The sequence below is a fragment of the Pteropus alecto genome, unplaced genomic scaffold, assembly GCF_000325575.1.
Source record: "Pteropus alecto unplaced genomic scaffold, ASM32557v1 scaffold101, whole genome shotgun sequence".
Taxonomy (NCBI): Eukaryota; Metazoa; Chordata; class Mammalia; order Chiroptera; family Pteropodidae; genus Pteropus; species Pteropus alecto.
Window position 1 is genome coordinate 5,742,699 of NW_006432945.1, and position 22,628 is coordinate 5,765,326.

At 35.4% G+C, this 22,628-nt stretch overlaps 1 protein-coding gene and 1 pseudogene across 2 annotated transcripts in view; one reads left to right on the top strand and one right to left on the bottom strand.

Moving 5' to 3' along the window:
• Window positions 1-22,628, bottom strand: part of PLA2G4A (phospholipase A2 group IVA) — a 120,283-nt gene that overhangs the window by 39,693 nt on the left and 57,962 nt on the right. Inside the window, exons 1-4 of one of the 2 annotated variants that reach the window (XM_025043916.1) lie at window positions 19,571-19,711; window positions 19,300-19,337; window positions 16,295-16,436; window positions 4,234-4,370 (exon numbers count right to left, since the gene is read on the bottom strand). In XM_025043916.1, coding sequence (XP_024899684.1) covers window positions 4,234-4,370; window positions 16,295-16,436; window positions 19,300-19,328 — 308 coding nt within the window. In that variant the 5' untranslated portion in view covers window positions 19,329-19,337; window positions 19,571-19,711. Of the gene's footprint in view, window positions 1-4,233; window positions 4,371-16,294; window positions 16,437-19,299; window positions 19,338-19,570; window positions 19,712-22,628 lie in introns of those variants that run through there. The other variant, XM_006907728.3, reaches the window with a different exon arrangement.
• Window positions 5,112-5,230, top strand: LOC112476452 (annotated as a pseudogene).

A 22,628-nucleotide genomic window follows, 5' to 3' on the forward strand; every position in this document is an offset into this window, starting at 1 on the left:
CTGAGAAAACAAGCCCTAAGAGAGATAATAAGACCTAAATACACTCAACCATTGACAGTGGTCTGGTATTCCTGTTTGTTCAACTTTATGAACCCATATTCCTTAGAATCCACGAGTGTGAGTTGGACAGATTTTTCATGATGTCACTGTGGTGACATCCAAGACTTGGGGTTTGGCTTTGATGACAACTAAAGATAGAATGGTTGGTCAGTTTTCCTTAAATAATTTTCTTTACTTTCTTTGTTTCCTTGGTTGCTCCAAAGCAAGATTCTGTTATTACTGGCTTCTGTGGACACACTACCATCTACAGCACAGAAACATCACCCCAATTTGCAACTCTAGAGTTAAACCTTAATTTTCACCTCTTTCCAATAAATGACTCCCAACTGAACCAATTAAATTTCAAAATCTAAGTATTTTAGACATAACAGGGCTTCTGTAAACAATAAAATAGTTAATTATTAAACAGTTAATAAAGGGTCTTCCATTGATCTATAAATCTGAAAATATCTGCCTCTCATTTTTCAACATGTTTATGTGATGGGATATCTCATTCTCTCCATATGAATGCATTTTAGGTTAAGCGTGAAAAATTTAAAGTTAAACCATGTCAGAGAACAAGAAATTCGCAGCTCAGTCTCTGTTTCCATATCACATAGTCAATGTTTTAAAATATCAGTGTCTGATCCCCAAGGACTTGCCAAATCAGAATCTTCAGGGGCAAACATTTAGAATTTCTGTACTTTAATGTGCCAGAAGTGATTCTCATATGCAATTAAAATTTGAAATGACTTGAGAAGACTTTCGACATTTGTGAAGCAGATATCCTGAAACTCTACAGAAATCCTTATATTAATTGTTCCGTAAAATGTAGTTACTTACACAAGTCTTCATTTAGCCATTAAAAATTTAATAAATGGGAGAGATTCATGAGTGACTAAGACAAGAATAGTCCCCATTTCAAACAATGTATTTTCTCCCACATAGCTCTTGATCTTTTGCCTGTCACCACTCATGTGACAATTTCTGTTAAAATTAAAATTTTCTTTTACAATATTCCAGGAATTCTTCAGACTATTAAGCTGAAAGTTCTCATTCTTAAATTCCATTTTAGTCAGTTTAATGAATTGGGCCCATATGCAGAGCTGCTCCCACTTCTCTTTAGAAGGTAATTGACACACGAACATGGCATTCAATATCCAATAGCCTCTCATGATACTACAAATGAACAGCTGTACAGAGGAAGAGAACTGAGCTGAGCGAGAGAACATGGAATTATGATCATGAGTCTCCTAGTTCACTCATGTCAGTTCCCCTGGTTAGCTAATACATATATTTAATGTATAACAAGTATCATCCAAAAATAATTTTAGAAATAATTATCACAAAGGTGGTAGCAGTTACAAGGGAAGCTTTTGTCCTACATAAAATTCCCTTTTGCGATTGTAAAAAGCTTTTTGGGAGGTCCAGGGCTTCTCCAGATAGTTTCGCATTACCTCATTTGTGCCACGTAATGGTCATGTATCAGCGCAATATAAAACTTACACAACACAGAGTGTAATTTGTTTTTTCCAAACTCCTTCCTTTGAACTTTTTACCTTCTCACCCATACTTTTCAAGAGAGAATTGTCAACATGAATCATCCCGACCACTGTTTCTTCCATCTTAGGAAGCATCTCTTCTTTCCATGTATCTTGTCCTGTCCTGTCTTTGCCTGAATCTTTTTCTAATTATGATCCATCCATTTCTTTATCTTCCATCTATCCCTCTACACTATTTCCTTCACCTCAGGTGTCTATAAAAATACTCAAGTCCCTTAAATTCTGAAAACAAAACAAAAATCCCTTCCCCGGTCCTCTATCGCCCTTCTTGAAATAATAGACAGCTCTGCTAGCTAGATTCTCCCACCATCCTTCCTCTTGCCTTCTATTCACTTCTCATGTACAATTTCGTGGTCAATAGTGTCCTATATTTACTACATCTGGAGATTCTTGCTAAAATCTCTAAAGATCTCCAAACCTAGTTCTAAGCTAAGCTTCTCACAGATTTTTACTCTATTAAAATACCTACTACTTCTTCAAGCACTCTTCACCCATGACTCCTGGAATGCATCTTGTATTGGACTCTTTTTTGGTGGCTACTTTGCATTACCTCTTAAGGTTATCTTTCCTTTTCGGGGACCATTAATTTTTGGAATGTGCTCAAGTTTCAATTTTTAATTTAATTTTTAATGTTCTAGAGGAATTAAATTATTAGTCATAATAACTGAAGTGGTAGAAGTTGGTGAAATTAACACGTGAGGACACGTGGAGGAGAGAGCAATCAGAGGATGTAATAAAAACAAAAAGGCATGGTAGAAGGGGCTAGAAGAGGAAAAGAAGAACAAGTCAATGTGTGAAATGTCTCAATCCCCAGCCTCATCCTCCCTGAATCCCCCAAAAACTCAAGCAGAGTAAGAACTTTCTTTCAGATTCTATTTGGAACTTAGGTACTTTCTGCATGAAAATCGATTGTAAGGAATTTAGGAATGAGTAGCTTTTAAGGAAATGAAATAAATAAAAGAAGTCTTATCTTTGAGGAAATCAGACATTGAAGGATAGAGCAGAAGTTAATGCACATGTGAATGTGTACCCTATAATATTTAAATGATTGTCCTGTAACATTAAAAATTCTCTTAATCACATTTTGCAGGACTTGTTTTCAGAACCCTAAGAGGAGGGTGTTAAGAATTGCCCTAAATTTAGAATTAAAACAATGACTACAGCTCAAACACACACTATTTCTTATACTCTCAATCAGCACTCCAGGCCTGGTCTGTGTTTATTAGGTGAATTTAAGAAAGTAAGCTTCTTGTAATGTATTAGTCAGTGATGGACCACAGAGATCTAACAAAAAGTTAATACAAAGAAAGAAAACCACCCTAAGAATAATAACAAATGCTTGAGTAGGCGAATTAATCTAAGGGTCCAAGCATCACATTACTCATTAAACAGGCAGGTGCCTGCTCTTTCCTTCAAGGAAAAAAATACTGATGGGCTACACCCTTCTTTCAAAAGAGATAAATCATTTTGAGGGTATATATACCAAGAAAGTGGCAGCTAGGGTTCTAGGCTTTGCTTTTAGCTAAAGAATCTGGTTCAAAATATTTAAGAAACTATAGATTCTTTAAATGTGAACCTCTATGTAGAATAAAGAGCTGTCCAAGAAAAGGTTATGGTTTAGTTGAAAGAATTTTAGGATAGGGGCTCAAAATCCTGAGTTTATATGCTGGCTCTGCTAGTTATCTTGGATAAATCACTTAGCTTCTGAGTCTAGTTTTCTTCAGTTAAAAAATGAAAAAAGCTAATATCCATTTCACAGGATCAGAAGGCACAGATGCTTTAAAATGCTAGATATATATAATACAATATTATGAAAGATGAGCTTTACCATGGCTGAGTGACTAAAAAAGCCTTGCAAGTCAAAGTCAGACATTTTATCATAAGGTGATGCTCTTATTTGAGACATCTAAGCAAGGACTAATATTTGATGTTCGATGTGCTTATATAAGGTAGGCAAACCAAAAAATGTGTAGTATCTTCTTCAAAAATGTTTTATAAATCTATTTGTGAAAAGGCAAATCTACAGTGTACGAATGTTGTACATACAGATGTTTTTATTCTCTATCCAAGTTCCGCTGACCTTAAATACACTTACAGGATTAATTTCATAATTAGTTAGATATAAATCAGTAAAATTTATTGCATTTCTGAATTCAAAAGCTGTTTTCCTTCCTCTGTGTACCTAGGTATCTTGCATTCATTCTATTTGCCCTAAAGAAGAATATGAATACCTAGTGAATCATGAGACTTAGGCATGACCACTGAAAGATTACAAATCAGCAAATTATAGGAAGATTAAAATAATTATGGGTGGAGTATGTTATTTCACTTTTGTGACACTTATACAGAATTATTTCAGTTAATCTACTTCTTTTTAATTTTATGTTTAACTACATTTTAAGTTACAAACAGGCTTAAAGGGAGTAAATTTATGGCAAGGGTCATCATTAGGTATAAATTTGCCTTAAATAACCCGTGTAAGAAGCCAATTATTGCATCAAGCTGGAACATTTCAGTAATTTGAAGTTAATGTTCAGTTTTCTAAATCCCCCCGTTTCCTGCTCTAATGTTTCAGGTAGATAAATGCTAAACATTTAGAATAATAAAACTAAGATTTAAAATATATACTGACCATGTGGAACCAGAAAGACCAGCAACATAGGTAGTGCAATCCAAAATTCCTGATTCATACAGTGCCTTCATCACGCCAGAGAATCCTACCATGGCTCGAAACCCCCCACCTGAGCCCAGTATGGCGACCACAGGTACCTGGAATGATGAAACACAGAGATCATTTGCAAAGTAAAATTATAAAACACATTTCCTTTTAGTTTCAATTTTTATGTTGTATGTTCCACATTTGGTAATAAAGAATTACATTCACAAATACTTTGACATTGTCTAATAATTTTTAAAAAGAAGAAAATAATGTTTCATATAAGAAATCAAGAATTAATGTCTATTGGAAAGCAGGTGTTATTAAAATAACCAACTAGTCCTATTCGATAATAATTACAACGATAATCTTCTATATTTGTTCAATGCTTTGCATTTTAGGCTTGCTTTTAGGTGTACTTTATTTTACTCGATCCTTTCAAAAGTCCTATAAGGTAAGCAAAAATTTCCATTTTGCAGATGGAAATTCTGAAATATTATTTGCATATGACCTAGTAGCTGGTAATCTGTAAAGTAAATACCTTTCCTCCTTGGGCTAGAATTCTTACTGTTCCTTTATGCTGACCCATTATTTTCATTATGGTTTTGCAGTAATTCTTAGAGAGGACTTTCAGGTAAGATTTTTGAAGTCAGATATTTTGGGTTGCTATCAGGTAAAAGAAAATGCCATGTATTTGTACATAAAAATTGAATAATCAAATAATTGAATGATTGCTAAGAATATAATTACCACCTTCATTTATTACACATGAATTAATCTGTTTTTAATGCATCATAACATTTAATTTTCACAGCTGTATGAGATAAATATTACCTTCATTTAGAAAAAAAAGTGTCTAAGGCCATGCTACCCTGAACAAGCCTGATTCCATCTGATCTCGAAAGCTAAGCAGGGTTGGGCCTGGTTAGTAATTGGATGGGAGACCACCTAGGAAGACCAGGTGCTGTAGACATAAAAAATAAAAAAATAAGGGATTGTAAACTGATGAGGTCCTTGCAATCTGTGAGGTCAAATAAGGGTTGCCTCACATTAAAAAAAAAAAAGAAAAGAAAAAGAAAAAGAAAAATATTAAAAAAAAAAGAAAAAGAAAAAGAAAAAAGTAATTAAAACACAAGATAATTTTGCCATTGTTGCAAAGCTAGAAAGAGGTATACTGTGGATTCAAAGCTGGGTCCATCCAACTCCAAAGTATTTAATTCACCATACTCCACTCTGTCTCTGAAAGCTCTCTCTTCAACTAACAACCCTCAAAGGAGACCACTATTATTTCCACTTTTCAGATGAGATATTCAGTGCACACAGAACACCTTGTCCACATACTGATAGCTAATAAGTAGCAGGACCAGGATGACACCATAATTCATGCTCTTTACCTTTTCTCATTGTTCAGAAAGAAAGGAGTAATCTTTATTGAGAGAAACCATTTGATATTCAGCTAAATGGTGTTTCAGATTCATGTATCACTTCAGATGATATTGGTACAGATTTATGCAATAAACGAAGGCTAAATTTGAATGTTTTAATAGTCTTGGTAATTCTGATATAACTGTCAAAAAATAACTGGTGAGTTATAAGGTGCAGCTGTTAGTCCTGGCTCTAAATCTAAAAGAAGCAAACAAATAAGTGTTGTTCAGGGTTTTTAGGTTATATTTAGATCTAATAGCACCGGGATTTGTGTATAAATGTTATCAATGACTATTTCTCATACTTCTCTCATGTGATTACAGGAAATGAATTTGCATTTACCAAAAACTTCTGGTTTCGATTACTTATTTTGATACATGGACTTACTAATATTATTATAGGTTATATGTATGCCTATGTATACATGTATATGTATGTGTGTGTGTGTCTATATGTGTGTATTTCTGTGGTTTATTAGAACTCGTGGATTTACTCTGGGTCATTATATGCCAACAGAGAGAGAGAGAGAGAGAAGAGAATGATTTATTATAAGGAACTGGTTCATGTGATTATGAAGACTGCCAAGTCCAAACCTGCAGTTCAGATCAGCAGACTACAGACCCAGGAGAGTCAATAACGCAGTTCTATTTCAACGGCTAGCAGGCAGAGGCCCAGGAGAGCCAACGGTGCAGATGACATCTGAAGGCAGTCTGCTGGGGAATTCCCTCTTGTTTGAGAGGTTGGTCATTTTGTTCTATTTAGGCCTTCTACTGTTTGGATGAGGCCCACCCACATTATAGATAGAGATCTGCTTACTCAAATTTCATTGTTCATCTCATCAAAATACATCCTCCAAGTTGATATATAAAGTTAATCATCATAAGTCTACCCCTTCTCATCTTGGCACCCATGTATATCTCCTTAATCCATACTTAATCTCCAAATAAGTCTCCAAGTATAACAAGGTCATACTTTGGCCAACGTGAAACAACTCTCTTGTGTACAACTGGAAATGCACTAATCCTTTCCTTAGAAGAGGATATGAAGTTCTTGAATGATATTTGTTCTTCTCCTTAATAACTTATAACTTAAATATGAATCTGTTTTTGTGCTTCTACGTGCACACTCATATGTACATACATATGAAACATACAAAAACATATTCATAACTAAGGAAGAAATACTCATGGCAATTACAGTTTTCATTTCTGTAACTGGTCGCCTGGTCATAGCTGGTATGTGTAACTACATTCTCCCACTATGCATTCTATATTCTCTTTGCCTTCAACAAGCACCTCAGCTGACCATGGTTCTTTACCTGGTGAGTGACCCAATCTTCATTCCTGAAAGGTCTGGGCCATTAGAAGTCCTTCCTTGATTGTGCTCTTGTAGCTTTCCATTGACCTTACTCAGAAGACATGATAATATTAAGGGACTAGGGGTACCTTGTATTCCAGAAATTCTCTTCCTTACCTCTATTGTGGAGAAATGATACAATTTTCCTTTGGTAGTCAGGATCGATTGCCCCGGCCAGCATGCTATCACCCTTCTTTGCCTGTTGACTCAGAGGCATGAGGAGCCCAAAGTGGCAAGGTGGCAGTCTTAACTTCCAGTTCAACAGAATAATTGTTCCACTCATAATGGAAGCATTCCTCCCTTTGGAACTCAGACCTCTAAGCCAGCAGAGTATACAGTCATGTGGACAAGAGGCAAACTTTTTGCTAGTGGGTCCCTGGGGTAACAGTGAGTGCTGCCACTGCCACCTCCACCTTGATTCCTGGACCTATAAATCCTAGGGATTAATAGCACCACTATTAAATGCTGATTCAGAGCAAGTACATCCCATTGCAGAACCTGGCCCAGACCTTGTAAGGTACTGTCACCTAGCTGGCACTATAACTGGGTCTTCAAAAGGCTATTCCATGGTTCCATCAAACCAGTTGCTTCAGGATGGTGGAGAACATAGCAAGACTGGTAAAGTCCATCACATGGAGCCATTGCCATACTTCATTTGCTTACTCAAATTCGAACGATGTTTATTCTCTGAGTAAGCAGAAGCAATGCTGTGTGGAATATTGTGACAGTGGATAAGGCATTTTATATGTCCGCAGATGATAGTTTTGGCAGAAGCTTTAAATGCAGAGAAGGCAAATTCGTATCCAGAATAAATATCTATTCAGGTAAAAAAAAACAAGAACAAGAACAACAACAACAATAACAACAAAAACCCTGACCCTTCCACGGTGGAATTGGTCCAATGCAGTCCATCTGCCACCTGGTAGCTGGCTGACCACACCAGGGAATGGTGACATGTTGGGGACGCAGTGTTGGCTTCTGCTGCTGGCAGATTGAGCACTCAACAGCAGCTATAGCCGGGTTGGCCTTGGCGAATGGAAGTCCCTGTTGCTGAGTTCAGACATAACCTCCAACTCTGCCACGATGGCCACTTTTTCCATGACTGTACTGGGCAATGACCACAGCAGCTGGTGAAAGGAACTTACTGGCATCCACAAAACGGGTCATCCTATCCACTTGATTATTAAAGGTTTTTTCTGCTGAGGCCACCCTTTGGTGGGCATTGTCATAGAACACAAATTATTCATATTTTTCACCCATTCAGAGTGGCTTCTCTTCATCACCAATTTTCTAATCGTGTTCCCTCAACATCCCTAACCATACAGCCAAACCGGTGGCCACGGACCATGAATCTGTATATAATTGCACATCTGGCCATTTCTCCATTCAAGCAAAATGAAAAACGAGGTGTAATCCTTGAACTTCTCCTCCCGGTAAGAGTTCTCTTCACCACTGCCTTTCAGGGATGCCCCAGAAAGAGCTGCAATTTTGCAGCTGTCTGCTTTCAGGTAGTGCTTGAATGTCGTGTAAAACCATCTGTAAACAAGGCCCACGTGTTCTCTTCTCTGTCAGTTGGTCACAGGGATCTCTCCCATGGGGTTATAAGTGTGGGCTGGAAGAAAGAAGGCAGTGTAACGGGGCTGGGCATCATGGGCATTTGGGCCACTCCCTCAGGTAACTGACTTGACTCTTCAGGGCCTGTTCAGCCCAATCTCATATAGTGTATCACTTCCATTTGATGATGATATACATCTGTGCACGCTCAACTTTATGGTTTGGTGGGTCAAATAATACCCAGTTCATGATGGTCGGCTCAGATCACATGATCACTTGGTCTCCTATGGTTAAGTGTTCAGTCTCTACTCACACCCAGTAGCAGGCCAGAAGCTGTTTTTCAAAAGGAGAGCAGTTATCCACAGAGGATGGCAAGCCTTGCATCAAATCCTACGGGCCTATGCTGTAATTCACCTGTAAGAGCCTACCAAAGGCTGCATACAGCATCCCTATCTGCCACTGACACTTCAAGCACCAACGGATCTGAATGGTCATATGATCCAAGTGGCAGAACACCTTGTACAATAAGTGTACCTGTTGCAGAGCCTTCTCTTGCTCTGGGCCCCATTCAAAACCAGCAGCCTTTTGGGTCACTTGGCAAATGGTCCAGAGCAGTACACTCAAATAAGGAATATGCTACCTCCAAAATCCCAGTGGACCACCAGGCATTGTGCCTATGATTTTTTAGTCATAGGAGTGGACAGATGCAACACCCTTTCCTTCCTCTTAGTAGGGATATCCTGACATACCCCACACCACCAGATGCCTAGAAATTTCACTGAGGTAAAAGGCCCCTGAGTTTTTACTGGATTTACTTCCCACTGTAATTTCACTCCACAGGTCAGGGAACCAATGTAGGGATTCTGCCAGCTGCTGAGTATGTCTTTCCCAATTGCTCATTCTGGAACTGGGAAAATAACACTGGGTTCAGGGACTCACTGGGCCTACCGTGAGCAGGTCTTGAGCTAAACCACATTTATTATCTGAACCCTTGAGCTAAACCACATTTATTATCTGCTCCTACTTTGATTTGTGGACCACAGAGACATTTTGGATCTACTGAATTTTTGGACCTACCAATTCAGAGCCAGTGTCCAGTAGTCCTCAAAAGGTCTAATTATTTCCTTTCCTCAGTACATGATTTCTCTAGTAAAATGTCAAAAGTCCCTTTTGGAAAAGCTGGGAGAAAGATTCCTAGCATAAGTCTTTGGGAGTGTACTGGGGTCCTTCTTCAAGGAGACCCAACCTCCCCTTTATTCTAGGGTTTCTGGCTCAAGTCTGGGAACTGAGGGGCCATGCCTATCTTTTTAAAAATTATATATATATGTATATTATAAGGAACTGGTTCACGGGGATGATGGAGACTGGCAAGGCCAAATCTGTAGTATGGGCTAGCAATCTCCAGATCCAGGAGAGTCAATAGAGCAGTTCTAGTCTGAAAGCCAGCACAGAGGTCCAGGAGAAATGATGGTACAGACAAAGGCAGTCTGCTCGAGAATTCTCTCTTGCTCAGGGAAGCTGACCTTTCTATTCTATTCAAGCCTTCAACTGATTGGATGGGGCCCATCCACATTATGGATGGCAATCTGTTTATTCAAAATTCAAAGATTTAAATGTTACTCTCATCTAAAATCACTCTCCAAACTGACACATAAAATTAACCATCATAGCCCCATTTCATGTTTTAAAGAAGCAAGAGAAAAGTATAGAACCAACTCTGCTTAAACTAGCAAGTCTTAAGGAAAATGCTTAAAAATTATGAAAAATACAAAGAGCAAATTTTGGCCTGGTAAATTATTCATTTCACAAAAACTTTTCACTTGTTAAATAGGAAAAAGATGATTTCGAATATAGAACACTACATTATATAAAAAAAATTTTCCATAATGAAGTGTTATTCAGTAAAATATTGACAAACTATTTTACTTACAATACTTTTTAATATACCTACTCAACTTGATTAAATAATTTTTAAAATTTCTAAGAGAGTTTGTCATTTTATTGATTAGCATGAAAGGGGACCGTGAGGCAAAACAAGTTGAGAAGCATAAGAATTTTCTACACCGGTTCCTCATTAGTACCACAGATAGGTAGTTATAATCATTGAATTGTTATGTGTTTCATTTTTTTGTTGTTTTTAGTAATTATCACGTATAAATTATTCCTTTATCTCTTCTCATTGATGAGATCAGGCAAACGAAGAATGAAGATGTCACAAACTCCACATTATTGGAATTTACTTCTATGTCCTTTTTCTAATTCGCTCCAAATCATCTATATGTTCTTGTCAGTTTAGAGAAAAACCTGGTACAAATGTAAAAGCACAATCCTCTTTTCCCCTCTATTTTTGCTGAGTCAATTTTCCAAAGTGCCAACTGCCCCATATTCCAAAGCACAGAGCTAGAACACCTGAGCATACCCGCAAGAAGAGCACACCCTCAGCTGACCATGTCTCACCAACCTATAAAAGGGGTTGCAGAAGCTGAGTTGAAATTAGAGTTAACCTTAAGTGTAAAACAGAATTTAAAAAGTAGCATTGATCTTTAACAATTAAATAGGACAGCGATTTTCTCAATATTAAAACTGTTTGGGCTTTAGACTGCTCGTTTGTGCATCCTAGATCTTCATGTGTTGTTGTTATTATTAATTATTATTATTATTTTGTTAGAAGATAGAAGCAAAGACAGCAATTATTAAGTCTCATAATTTGCTAGTGCATCTTCACAGCATCACCAATACCTTAAGCAATCACCGCAGTCTAGTGACCATCTGTCGCCATACAAAGTTATTACAATATTATTGACTATATTCCCTATACTGTGCATTACATCCCATGACTTTATTTTATAATTGAAGTTTGTACCTCTTAATCTCCTTTACTATTTTTGCACCTCCCCTCCAGAGACCATTAGTTTATTCTCTGTATCTCTGAGTCTGTTTCTGTTATGTTTTGTTTTTAATTGCTTTTTTAAAGATTTCACATATAAATAAAACATAGTATTAGCATTTGCTTTCTTTGTCTGACATTTCACTTAGTATAACACCTTCTAGGTCCATCCACTTTGTCACAAATGACAAGATTTCATCCTTTTTTATGACTAAGTAATATTGCATTTTCTATATATATCACATCTTTATCCATTCATCTATCAATGGACACCTAGGCTGTTTCTATATCTTGGCTATTGTAAAAATGCTGCAATAAATATAGGAGTGTACATATCTTTTCGAATTAGTATTTTCATTTTCTTCAGATAAATACCTAGAAGTGGAATTGCTGAGTCATATGGTAGTTTTATTGTTAATTTTTTTAGGGACCACTGTACTATTTTCCATCATGGCTGGACCAATTTACAGTACCACCAACAGCGCCTAAAGGGATTCCTTTTCTCCACATTCTCAGCAACATTTGTTATTTTTTGTCTTTTTGATAATTGCCGTTCTGACAGACGTGAGATGATATCTCATTGTGCTTTTCATTTGCATGAGAAATGCAAATGAAACAACATATGTCTGTTGGCCATCTGTTTGTTCTTTTTGGAGAAATGTTTACTCAAGTCCTCTGGCCATTTTTAAACTGTATTGTTTGCTTTCTGATATTGAGTTATATGAGTTCTTTATACATTTTAGATATTAACTCTTAATTTGATATATCGTTTGCAAATATCTTCTCCAATTCAGTATGTTGCCTTTTTGCTTTGTTGATGGTTTCCTTCACTGCACGAAAGCTTTTTGGTTTGATGTAGTTCCATTCGTTTATTTTTGCTTTTATTGGCCTTGCCCACTGAGATGCATCCAAAAAATATTGCTATGACCGATGTCAAAAATTTACTGCTTATGTTTTCTCTGGAGTTTTATGGTTTTAGGTCTTATATTTAAGTCTTTAATACATTTTGAGTTTATTTTTGTATTTGGTGTAAGAAAGTGGTCCAGTTTCCTTTTTGTGTATGTAACTGTTCAGTTTTCCCAACATCGCACTAAAGAGACTGTCTTTTCCCTCATTTTATATTCTTGCCTTCTTTGTCATAGACTAACTGATCATATAAGCTCTCTGTTCCATTGATCTATGTGTCTGTTTTTGTAGCAGTACCATACTGTTTTGATTACTATAACTTTGTAGTATAGTTTAATATTAGGGAATGTGATACATCCAACTTTGTTCTTCTTTCTCAAGATCATGTTAGCTATTTGCTGTCTTTTGTGGTTTCATATAAATTTTAGTATTATTTGTTCTTGTTCTGTGAAAAACTGAGGTCCTAAGCTGTCTGTTTGTTGAAAACTAGGAAGAAGACTGTCACAGTGTCTGCACTGAAAATTGAGTAGTACTGTTCTTTGTCTGATGAGCTGCCACAACAGCCCACTCCTCCATACCTTAAAGAAACTGTTTTGCCAGTACTGAACAGAAAGTGAAGATCTTGGCAAGGAGCAAAGGAAGTGGGAGCTTAAGACAGCCTTGGCCAAGAAGTAACATAAAAATAGGAAAATGTTACTTGTTTTCTGGGAATGGGTGGTGCTGAATATACCTAAACTGCTTTTTTTTTTCCTTCCAGAGAAAAAAGTCTAGACTAAAACCAAAACAACAACAAAAGTTTTAATTCTAGGGATGACTTCCAAAAACACGAATTTAATATTTTTGAAGAATATCCCAGAGAAAAGCATAATTACCTCATTTTCCATCCGTTTGCAAAAAAAAAAAAAAAATTTATGACTATTAGGCCAAATTTTATTTTTCCAGGAAGAATCCTTTCCACAAAACAAGGGAAAGTGGCCCTGGGAAGACTGGACAATTGATATATTGAAGTTCCTAACTGGGGTTTGCAATCCATATATGATGTGAATCTGCATTTGAAATAAGTGGGGCTATTTTCTCCTCTGAACTCAGAGGGAAGTGGCAAAGGGTAAACATAAGATAAGGGTAAACATAACATAAGGCAAGAAGTGAAGGATTTGCCATCTGACTTTCGATTTCTCTTTGATTAGAAGCCAAGTCTACCAGTTGTGAGAGGAACGGAGGGAGGATTAGCAGTAGAGAGTGAAGGAATTGACTGCTGCAGATAAGTGGAAAGCAGCTGGGCAGAGAAACTCTGAGACAAAGTCTCCCAAATGAAGATGAGGGCCATGAAATTAACAGAGGCATCCGTTTCCTCCTTTTCCCTCTGGCAAACTCTTTCCTCGAGGCCTGGCCAACAGTACTCCACTTAAAGTCCACTGTAGAGCGGAAAGATGTTTTCATCAACTCTCTTAAGGTCCCTGGCTGGGTCTGAAAATTAAACTGACAGAGAATAACGAGAGGAAAGCCTACAGATTTGTTTAATATAAGTTTTATGCGACACAGGAGCCCTCATAGGGATATGAAACAGTTAGATCTGAAGAAACAGGCTTTAAGAAAGGACAGTCATGTAGAAACACAGATCAGAGAGCAGGAGGTAAGCATAGGAAACTTGGGGAAATTTAGCAAGGCATGTTTGTTTGTATTCTTCTCAGTTACCCTTTTGTCTTTGGTAATAAGAATACACCTTTCCTCTGGGTAGAGGGAGAGGACACCTTGCACATGACGGCCTTATGACCTGTTTCAGAGAAGGAAGGTGAGCGACGGTCAGAGAGACCTGCCTGCTTCTGCTGTTTTCTCAAACATCTTCAACTTAAAATACTCAGTATACCAAGGTGTCATATCTTGGTCTGGTGTGTCCTGAACCCCCTCACCATCATCTCTATCACAGAAGGAAAGGATGGGTCGCCCTGTTGCAAGCCCTTACACCCTTGCGTTCACACCTCTTTTTAAAAGAATTTAACATGTCGCTGTTTTATATCCGCTTAAAAGTCTTTCTCCCTAGTTAGGCTTTAACCTCACCAAGGAAAGTGACTGTTCAGAATTAACCATCCTAGCTTTATTCTCTCTAGTTCTCAACAAATGACAAACGGCAGAAATAAAAAGAAAATCTGAAATATTTTTTTCTGATCTAAAAATATAACAATATCAAACAAGGACGGGGATAAAAGCAGGTTGTCAAATTGCTGCTGAAAGGTTTAATATACATAAGAAAATGAAAACAAAAAACCTTTCCAGAAAACTAGAAACTTCTGAGTAATATGCAGAAAAGGAAGTGTCTTCAAGGGCTAATCATTAACCTGAGACCATAATCAACCGCAAGTGCTACCAGGGATCTGTAAGGTGACAGCAAGACATGGAATTAAAGAGAAGTGTCTGTTGTTGTTTTTTTCAGATAGAAACTTCAGTGGATGTCTTGCTTCTCTTCCCAGCTTGTTTTTAGTAAAAATTCTCCATAACAACAGCAGCTATCTCAACTCCAGCAGCTTGGCTTTCCACCGCTACGCTCAGCTAAAAATGCATTTGGATACCTGCCATCACATGCAGGACAGGGGTACCCACCTGTCCATCTTACTCAGAATTTATGTCTCATATCCTATTGTATTTTGCAGTTAATTTATAATAATCTTTAATCCCTGGTCTATGGGCATATATGGAAATTCGTGTGTGTGTATTTTATTTATGCATTCAATGAAAATGTTATCTTATGTTTGATTTCAAATATTCAGTTAACAGAAAAGCTCAAAGAAATAAGTAAACAACTACCTGATTTGCCACTAAGATGAAATTTCATTATCATCTGATAAACATCATGGCAACAATTTTTAAAAATTTTTTTAAATTGACGTATTATTTGGATATAAACATTAGTTTCAGATTTATAGCATAATGATTCGATACTTACATATATTGTGAAACATCACAGGAGTCTGGTTAACATCCATCCCCATACATAGTTATAAAAAATTTTTTCTTGTGATAGGACTTTTAAGATCTACTCTCTTAGCAACTTTCAAATATGCAATAAATATTAACTATAGAAGCAAATTTTTGTAGATTTCAGATAGAAGAGTAGACCAGTAGAAAGATAGATGGGTGGGTGGATGGATAGATAGGTAGATAGATAGATAGATAGATGATAGACGAGTGAGGGAATACTGAATGAATAAATAGCCCAAAACTAAATTATACAAGTTATTAAATAATTAATGCCATTTATTTCACTGGAATTTAAGGGGAAAAAAAAAGAAGTTAAAGTACAATCGAAGACTTGTACTTTCAATATTTGTTCACAAAAATATTTTAATTTTAAGATCTCTTAATAATTAGTATTATAAAAACATTAAAATGTAGAAATCATTATTTTTAGCTACTTGGTCAATTTCAGATGACATATTTTAACTTTCTGCTATTAAGAATTTGGAACATTTCCTTCTACCTCCCCTATTTACATCTACCTGTTTCTGTTAATTATGCTATTAAGATTTATAACATTTTCTTTTTGTTCACTTGCTTTTTGTTCAGTAATTCCACAGTTGTTTAATCTTAGTCTATATCAAAACTAATTCAATAATCCTCTTATATGTGACACTAAACATTTTCTACCATTAAAATGAAAGTCTTATTTGTGCATAAGAAGGCATATGCCTCTTTTAAAAACTACACCTGATAAATATTTCCAAATATGGGCAGCATTTGTGATGACCTCCCTCAAAAAGCTTCCATTTATGAAACATGCAACTGTACCTTATCTTCAAAAGCGGAAGACATAATGCTCAGCCTTAATGTTTTCATATTTGGGTGAAATTAGGGAGCAAATACAAACAAAGTTATTATTAAATTGCAATAACATTTGAAAAATTTCCAACTCACATCACGTGTAGAACACAAGCCTTCACTGTTCTTTGGACCCAGGAGTTTCTTCATGTTCTCCTTTATGTTTTCTTTCCTCTGGTATCTGAAAGCTTTCTCCTGATCACACAGAGCCATGCTAAATCGGAGGTCTGGGGATGAGCTGTATATAAAGCAGAGAGTCATGAGCCAAGGTTCCCAGTAGCCCTGTTAGACATCATCCAGTCCCCAGTAACTACACTGATATAAGCTCACTGCTTCTCTCAAGCCATTTCCTAGGCGGGGACCTGAAAGAAGAGTATAACACGATGGCTCTCTTAAAGCTGCGCGTTTTCAGAAAATGAAGAGTATGAGATGTTTTAGAAAAACAACAAATAAGCAGACAGTAGTGATATTTGATCATTGTAAATAATATTTTAATTATTATTACCCTAAGGATAAACATAGATAACTCACAAAAGATCAAGTATAATTAATAATGAAAAATAGGGAAATAAATATTTAATTTCACTAGCAAATGTTAAAAATACAGTTACTGGTAAATCAATAATTTTTTAAAGTACTTTAAATATCTGTTTTTTAATACTGGAAAAGGTAAAGTAACACTGTTATTCTCGTACATTTATTTCGGAAATATAAATTTGTAAAACACTTGAAAAGCGATTAGGCAATGAGCACTAAAAATAATTAAAATGTGTGTATTTCCCTCACCATAGTAATTATATTTCTGGATATCTACTTTAAAGGAAGTAACTGTGAATTTTGAAAAAATCATTTAACTTTATTATCATACAATAAGGAAATGGTCATTAAATTATAGTGTATAAAAGCGCTGGATTACACAATTGTTAAATTTAATTATTATGAAGATCATGTAACAAGGGGAGAAAGAATAAAAGTGAATTATCATTTTTAAAACCAAATCCTAGGATAAACTCTTCTATTATTATTGTTTGTTATAATATATTAAGTTGGGTATCTTCTAATGACTTTAAGGAATAAAAATCTACCTGCACAGCTGTCTCTGTGAATCTGCCCCAATTTATTTCCTTTTCTGCTCCTCAGGGCTAACAACTATTTTAAATTTGCTCTTTACTATTTCAATGTATTTCTTTATAATTTTACAATATATATTTATGTTCTTAAAATATATATAGGGTCATTTTGAAGATTTAAAATGTTTATGTAAATGTTATCGACTATATATATTCTGCAAATTATTTTTTTCCACTGGACATGTTTTTTTTGAGAATCATCTCTGTTTATGTAAATAGAACTAATTCAAACATTTTACTATTGTGGAGTATTTTCAATATATGAATATAGCATAATTTGTTTATCCATGAACATTGAGGTAGCTTCCAATCTATTGTTAACTATTACGAACAGTACCACTATGAACATCTGGAACACATGTGCAAAAGTTTCCTATAATATTTGCTCTTTAGAAAAAACATCTCATTAAATCATCGCAACAGATATGTTTACCAAGTGCTCTTATCTTACTTTACAAAAGTTATTAGAAATCTTTCAACCGTTTACATAATTAGCAGTTAAGACTGCTACCTGGCCACTTAGAAGGCTGCTTCTTAAATATACCGTGCTGATCATATTCTCACATTAAGCACAAGAAGCATGATTTTTAAAAATCTATGATCAGAGCAATGAATATAGATGTTTAGAATGTACTAGTACAAAAATATCTGGAAGAAAGTTTTTAAAGTGCTGAGTAATTTCATAAACATGGTAACAGTATGTTTCATTTATTTCTTATGTATTACCTTTAACCAGTTAATTTTTTAAACTTGTTTTATATTTAATGAAAGACATCCATAGAAAATTATATTTTTTTAAAGAAAAATTTCCATTTTAGAGTCAAGATGTAAGTTCACATGTAAAAGTAGAATTTAATTAAAGTTCATTATAAATTTATATTAAATTACTTCCAGACATGTAAATTATTGAGGTGAGTTTTTCCTACATTTTCTGATAACTATGTTTTGTTAAAGCCTATTTCTTTTACATTATGTGGTCCTAATTACATCAGTGATGACCATTTCCCATTAAAACAAATAGCAATACTTTCATAGTCAAATAACAAAAATATTTCTCATCTCATGTCAAAATAAATCACTTGTAAGCAAGTGTCAGTGTAATACAGAATAATACAACACAAAAGTTTGGACCATCCTCTGATATATCCTGACATCTCATCTATTACGGGACTGTAGTTACTTATACCAAGGGATCAAAATAAGAGAAAAAAGTGTCTAAACTCAATGTTCATGTATTCATTACCATACATTTGGCAGATAACAAGATAGGAAAATGTGACACTAATTTGTGTGGCATTTGTGTAAAAAAAATGTGCACTAGTAACTGTGGCAAAACGTACTTCAACAGGGAAGTTCAAAGAGACGCAGGGAGGTTAAGAGAGGTGGGATCCACTGAACTCTGAGTTAGATCAGAGATGAGCTAATTCTCAAGGCAGGCCTGACCTCCCTAAGAGTCACCATTTGAAAATAAATGATTTTCTTACTTTCAGTTTTGGAGGCCACTTTGAAAGTGACATCCTTCACGGAACTTTAACCATTTGTAGTCCTGCTGATCACTATGAACAAAATCAGTCTCAATTTTCAGTTTTTCCTCTTTATAGTTTCCTGTCTATATTCGCTTTCACATTTTTGAATATCTATCTAAATTAGCAATAGAAAATAGGCTTAAATAACTATAGTCATTTCTATGGAAATAAATATGTAACTTGAGGAAGGCCCTTTCTAAAAGCCCTTATTCTGACATCTATTATCTAACTAGCAAACTACAGGAAAATTAAGCAAAGAGTATTAGATTTATTTTTTTAACACTGTAGCTATTAGAAGAGAGCAAAAGAAAAACAAAGTGTATTTAATGTATTTTTTATGCTCAAAGCTGTTAGAATTATTTCATCTAAGAATAATTTCGAACAGTTAAAATAAGTCAGTCGAGCACTCAAAATATTTTCCATCTAATAAAATAAGTGCACTTACCAAACTTCAAGGGACATTTCCAGGATCATTTCAGTGACCTAAAACAAATACATTTGATTAGGGCATAAATGGATGTGTGTTATATACAATGCAAACAAAGGCAAAATAATTTTTGAATGCCAGAATATTTTTAACCTAACCCTCCTCCCCTGCCAAAATAAAAGTAACATAGGTCCATGGAGATCTGAAATTACAGGTGTATTTCAATAATTTTTTTTGCTATTTTTTATATGTCTACTTAATAAGTCATTTTAGCAAATGTAAGAATTGCCTCTGCATGGTTGTTTTCCTCCTTCACTGAAATGAAGTAGTTCAGTTCCACAATTATGATTCACAAAAGAAAAATTGCAGTGGCTGACCCTGGGCCTCAAAATCAGAGGCCAAAGTAGATGAGAGATTAAAGAAAGACTGGAGAGAAATTCATATGTGTGCATTTGTGACATGAGGGCTGTAGTAAACTGCAGACAGAACACGTCTTCAACGTGGGCGGCAGGACCCAGGGACCAGCCAACTGTGGTCAGCTCTAGAAATACTGCAAATGCGATGTGGGGCTCAGGTTTTTATTTTTTCAACACTATGCGAACCAACCAAACTCCTGCCAATGGGCCAATTCTGGTTTAAAAGAAAAGAAAGGGAGTAATAGCCACAAAGCAGAGGGGTAGTAAAAGGTATCTTTCCAAGACTATGAATCTGTTGTATAGAAAGATCTTCTTAATATTCTCCCTGCCATGGGTAATGAATAATATAACTTCAGGTTGTTAGGAGAACAAAATAAGAAAATGTTTTGAAAGTTCGTGCACGATGGTAAGATGGTACTATTATTTTTATTATATCAGTTACCATAAGAATATAGAGTGAACCTTTTTAATACCGTCGAATATAAAAGAACTAGGAAATGTCTCTTAAAATGTGAAAAGAATATTTTCAGAACCAAGCTGTAGATAATGGGTTTTGTTTTCTTTTTGGTTTCAGGGATGGAAAAAAAACAAACCAAAGGGAACTTTGGTTTATTTTAAACTTTCAGAAGCTTAAAATAAGTTTGTGGATAATTCTTAGTACTGAATTTTATGAGTAAGAAAAAGGTATGGAAATTATCTACAAAAATTGGCCTCTGTCACTAAACTTTAAGTTCTTTTTTATATAGGTCTCTATTACTAGTTCACTACACAATATTTGGCATACAGCGTATAATCAATAAATATTTGTTGAATGACTGTGCATGTGTATGAGAGGGAGCACATCTGGCAATCTTTTTTAATCAAGAACATCTTATTTCTACTCGAGATTAGATCATGGGCTGGTCCAACCCAGACAGTTTTCTTAGGTATGGAATTCTATGAACCTTACTTTATTCATCAAAACAGCACATAAATATTACTTTGAAGTTAATAAATAATCAAGAGTCCCAGTACAAATGGTTTACTATTTTTTTAACATGCCCAGATGAATCATAGTTCAGTTATAAGTCAAAATGGTGACTGGCTTCTAAATAATGTAGCTGTGGTCTATTCTACTAATGAAACCACTGCTCAGACCATATCCTGAAGCACATTATTAAAATTTTAGCACAAATTTCAAAATTTCAAATAAAGTCTTTCCCAAAGAGGGCTTAGAGAAAAATTTAATATTAAATGAAATTACTTTGAATAGTTAGTAACAAAAACAAGACATGGATAAAACATAGTCCGTTTGGTTTCCCCCCCTGCCCCCCAAATTACTGGAAAGCTGATATTAAAATAAGACTAGATTTATTGTTTTTATCTCCAGATGGCAAAAGTACCATGAGATAATGAAAATTAAAAAAAGAATAATATTATAATCTAATGTGGATTTTGCTAATCAAAAAATTCAAAGCTGAAAGGGGCTTCCTATTCCAACATGCCCCCTCATGACAGAAAGTGTTCAGGGACAAGCTGGCTTCCCAACTGGCAGGTCCCTAAGCAATTTCTATATTAAAATAGTCAATGCCTGAGTATATATAATATCTTATCTTGACAACTGAATAAATAAAAGAAAATCAACCATGCTGTTTATGGTCATATTTGTCTCCTCCATAAGAATGCTCCTTCTACATCCATCCACAACTTTTTTTTAACTAAGATATTTATGGCCCTAGACAGACTGAGAAGACTATAAATGAAGGCAGGGTGAGAGAAGACACAGGATTTTTTCCCTGCCGTTTGGAGTATTACAGAATGTGTTGCCGTGGTTCCCGTCCCATGGGTTTGGGATCCTCACTTCCACATGTTGCCCCAGAGGATCACCCACAATCCAGAGGAAATTTTAAACTCTCCCACTTGATGCACTGTGTTCAGACATGCTATGAAGACTGACGTTCACAGTCTTTCTGTGCCTTTTACCTGGAACATGTCATTTCAGAAAGCATCTCTGCACTGAGGCTTCCAGGTTGCGTTATCAAGGCAGCTAGAAGGAAAGGTGGCTAAATCTCCAAATGGCTCTCCCTAACCCATAATATTTCACTAGAAACCAGAACAAATGAGAAGAATTCCACCTCTCCTAGGAATTATAAATATAAGAAGCAAGCTGTACTCGGTGTACATTCCTGTGGGAAACAAGTTTCTTCTTTGAATTCCGTAGTGGAAAACAATTTGAGATGCTCACAATGGAGATGTTTAATTGAGGGAGGGGGAAGGAAGATTAGAGAAGAGAAACTATTAAAAAAAGAGAATGCCATTTCAGGCTTTAAAATCTCTTTAAAAGTATCTAAACCCCTAATTCTTTTGCAAACTTTCCAGGGTCATTTTGAAATAATGAAGCTAAAGCAACAAGCCTAATGCCTGACATTAAGAAGATCTTTTAAAATTACTATAAGATGCACACGGTCAAATAATTTTAAAACTTGAGAATCTATACTATTAATTACTGAAGAGCTCTTCAAATATGGCATGTTTTCTCTTATTAATATACTTCAGTATTTACAACCTTTACTCTCAATAAAACATCATTTTGAATTCTGATCCCTCCTAAGTCAATTTACTATTTTTTTTCTTGGTAAAAGCAAAGAGCAACTAGTCACTATGTTGATTCAATAATCACTTACATCTTTCAAAAAACATATATAATATTTTCTGCTTTATCTATATTTACCCATGCAAGATAAAAAGTAAAGTTATATTTAAAAAAAATAAGAGCCACTTTTACTAAGAATCATATTTCCAAACCCTCCATCCTAAGAAGAAGAAATCAGATGTGTATCTAACAAGAAGGTAATTCAAGTACAGAAAGAAATAACAAGCCCACCAATATAAACCAGGTCACATCTAAATAATTTAGGGTGTTAAAAATTGAGTGAGACCCTGCTAAAATCA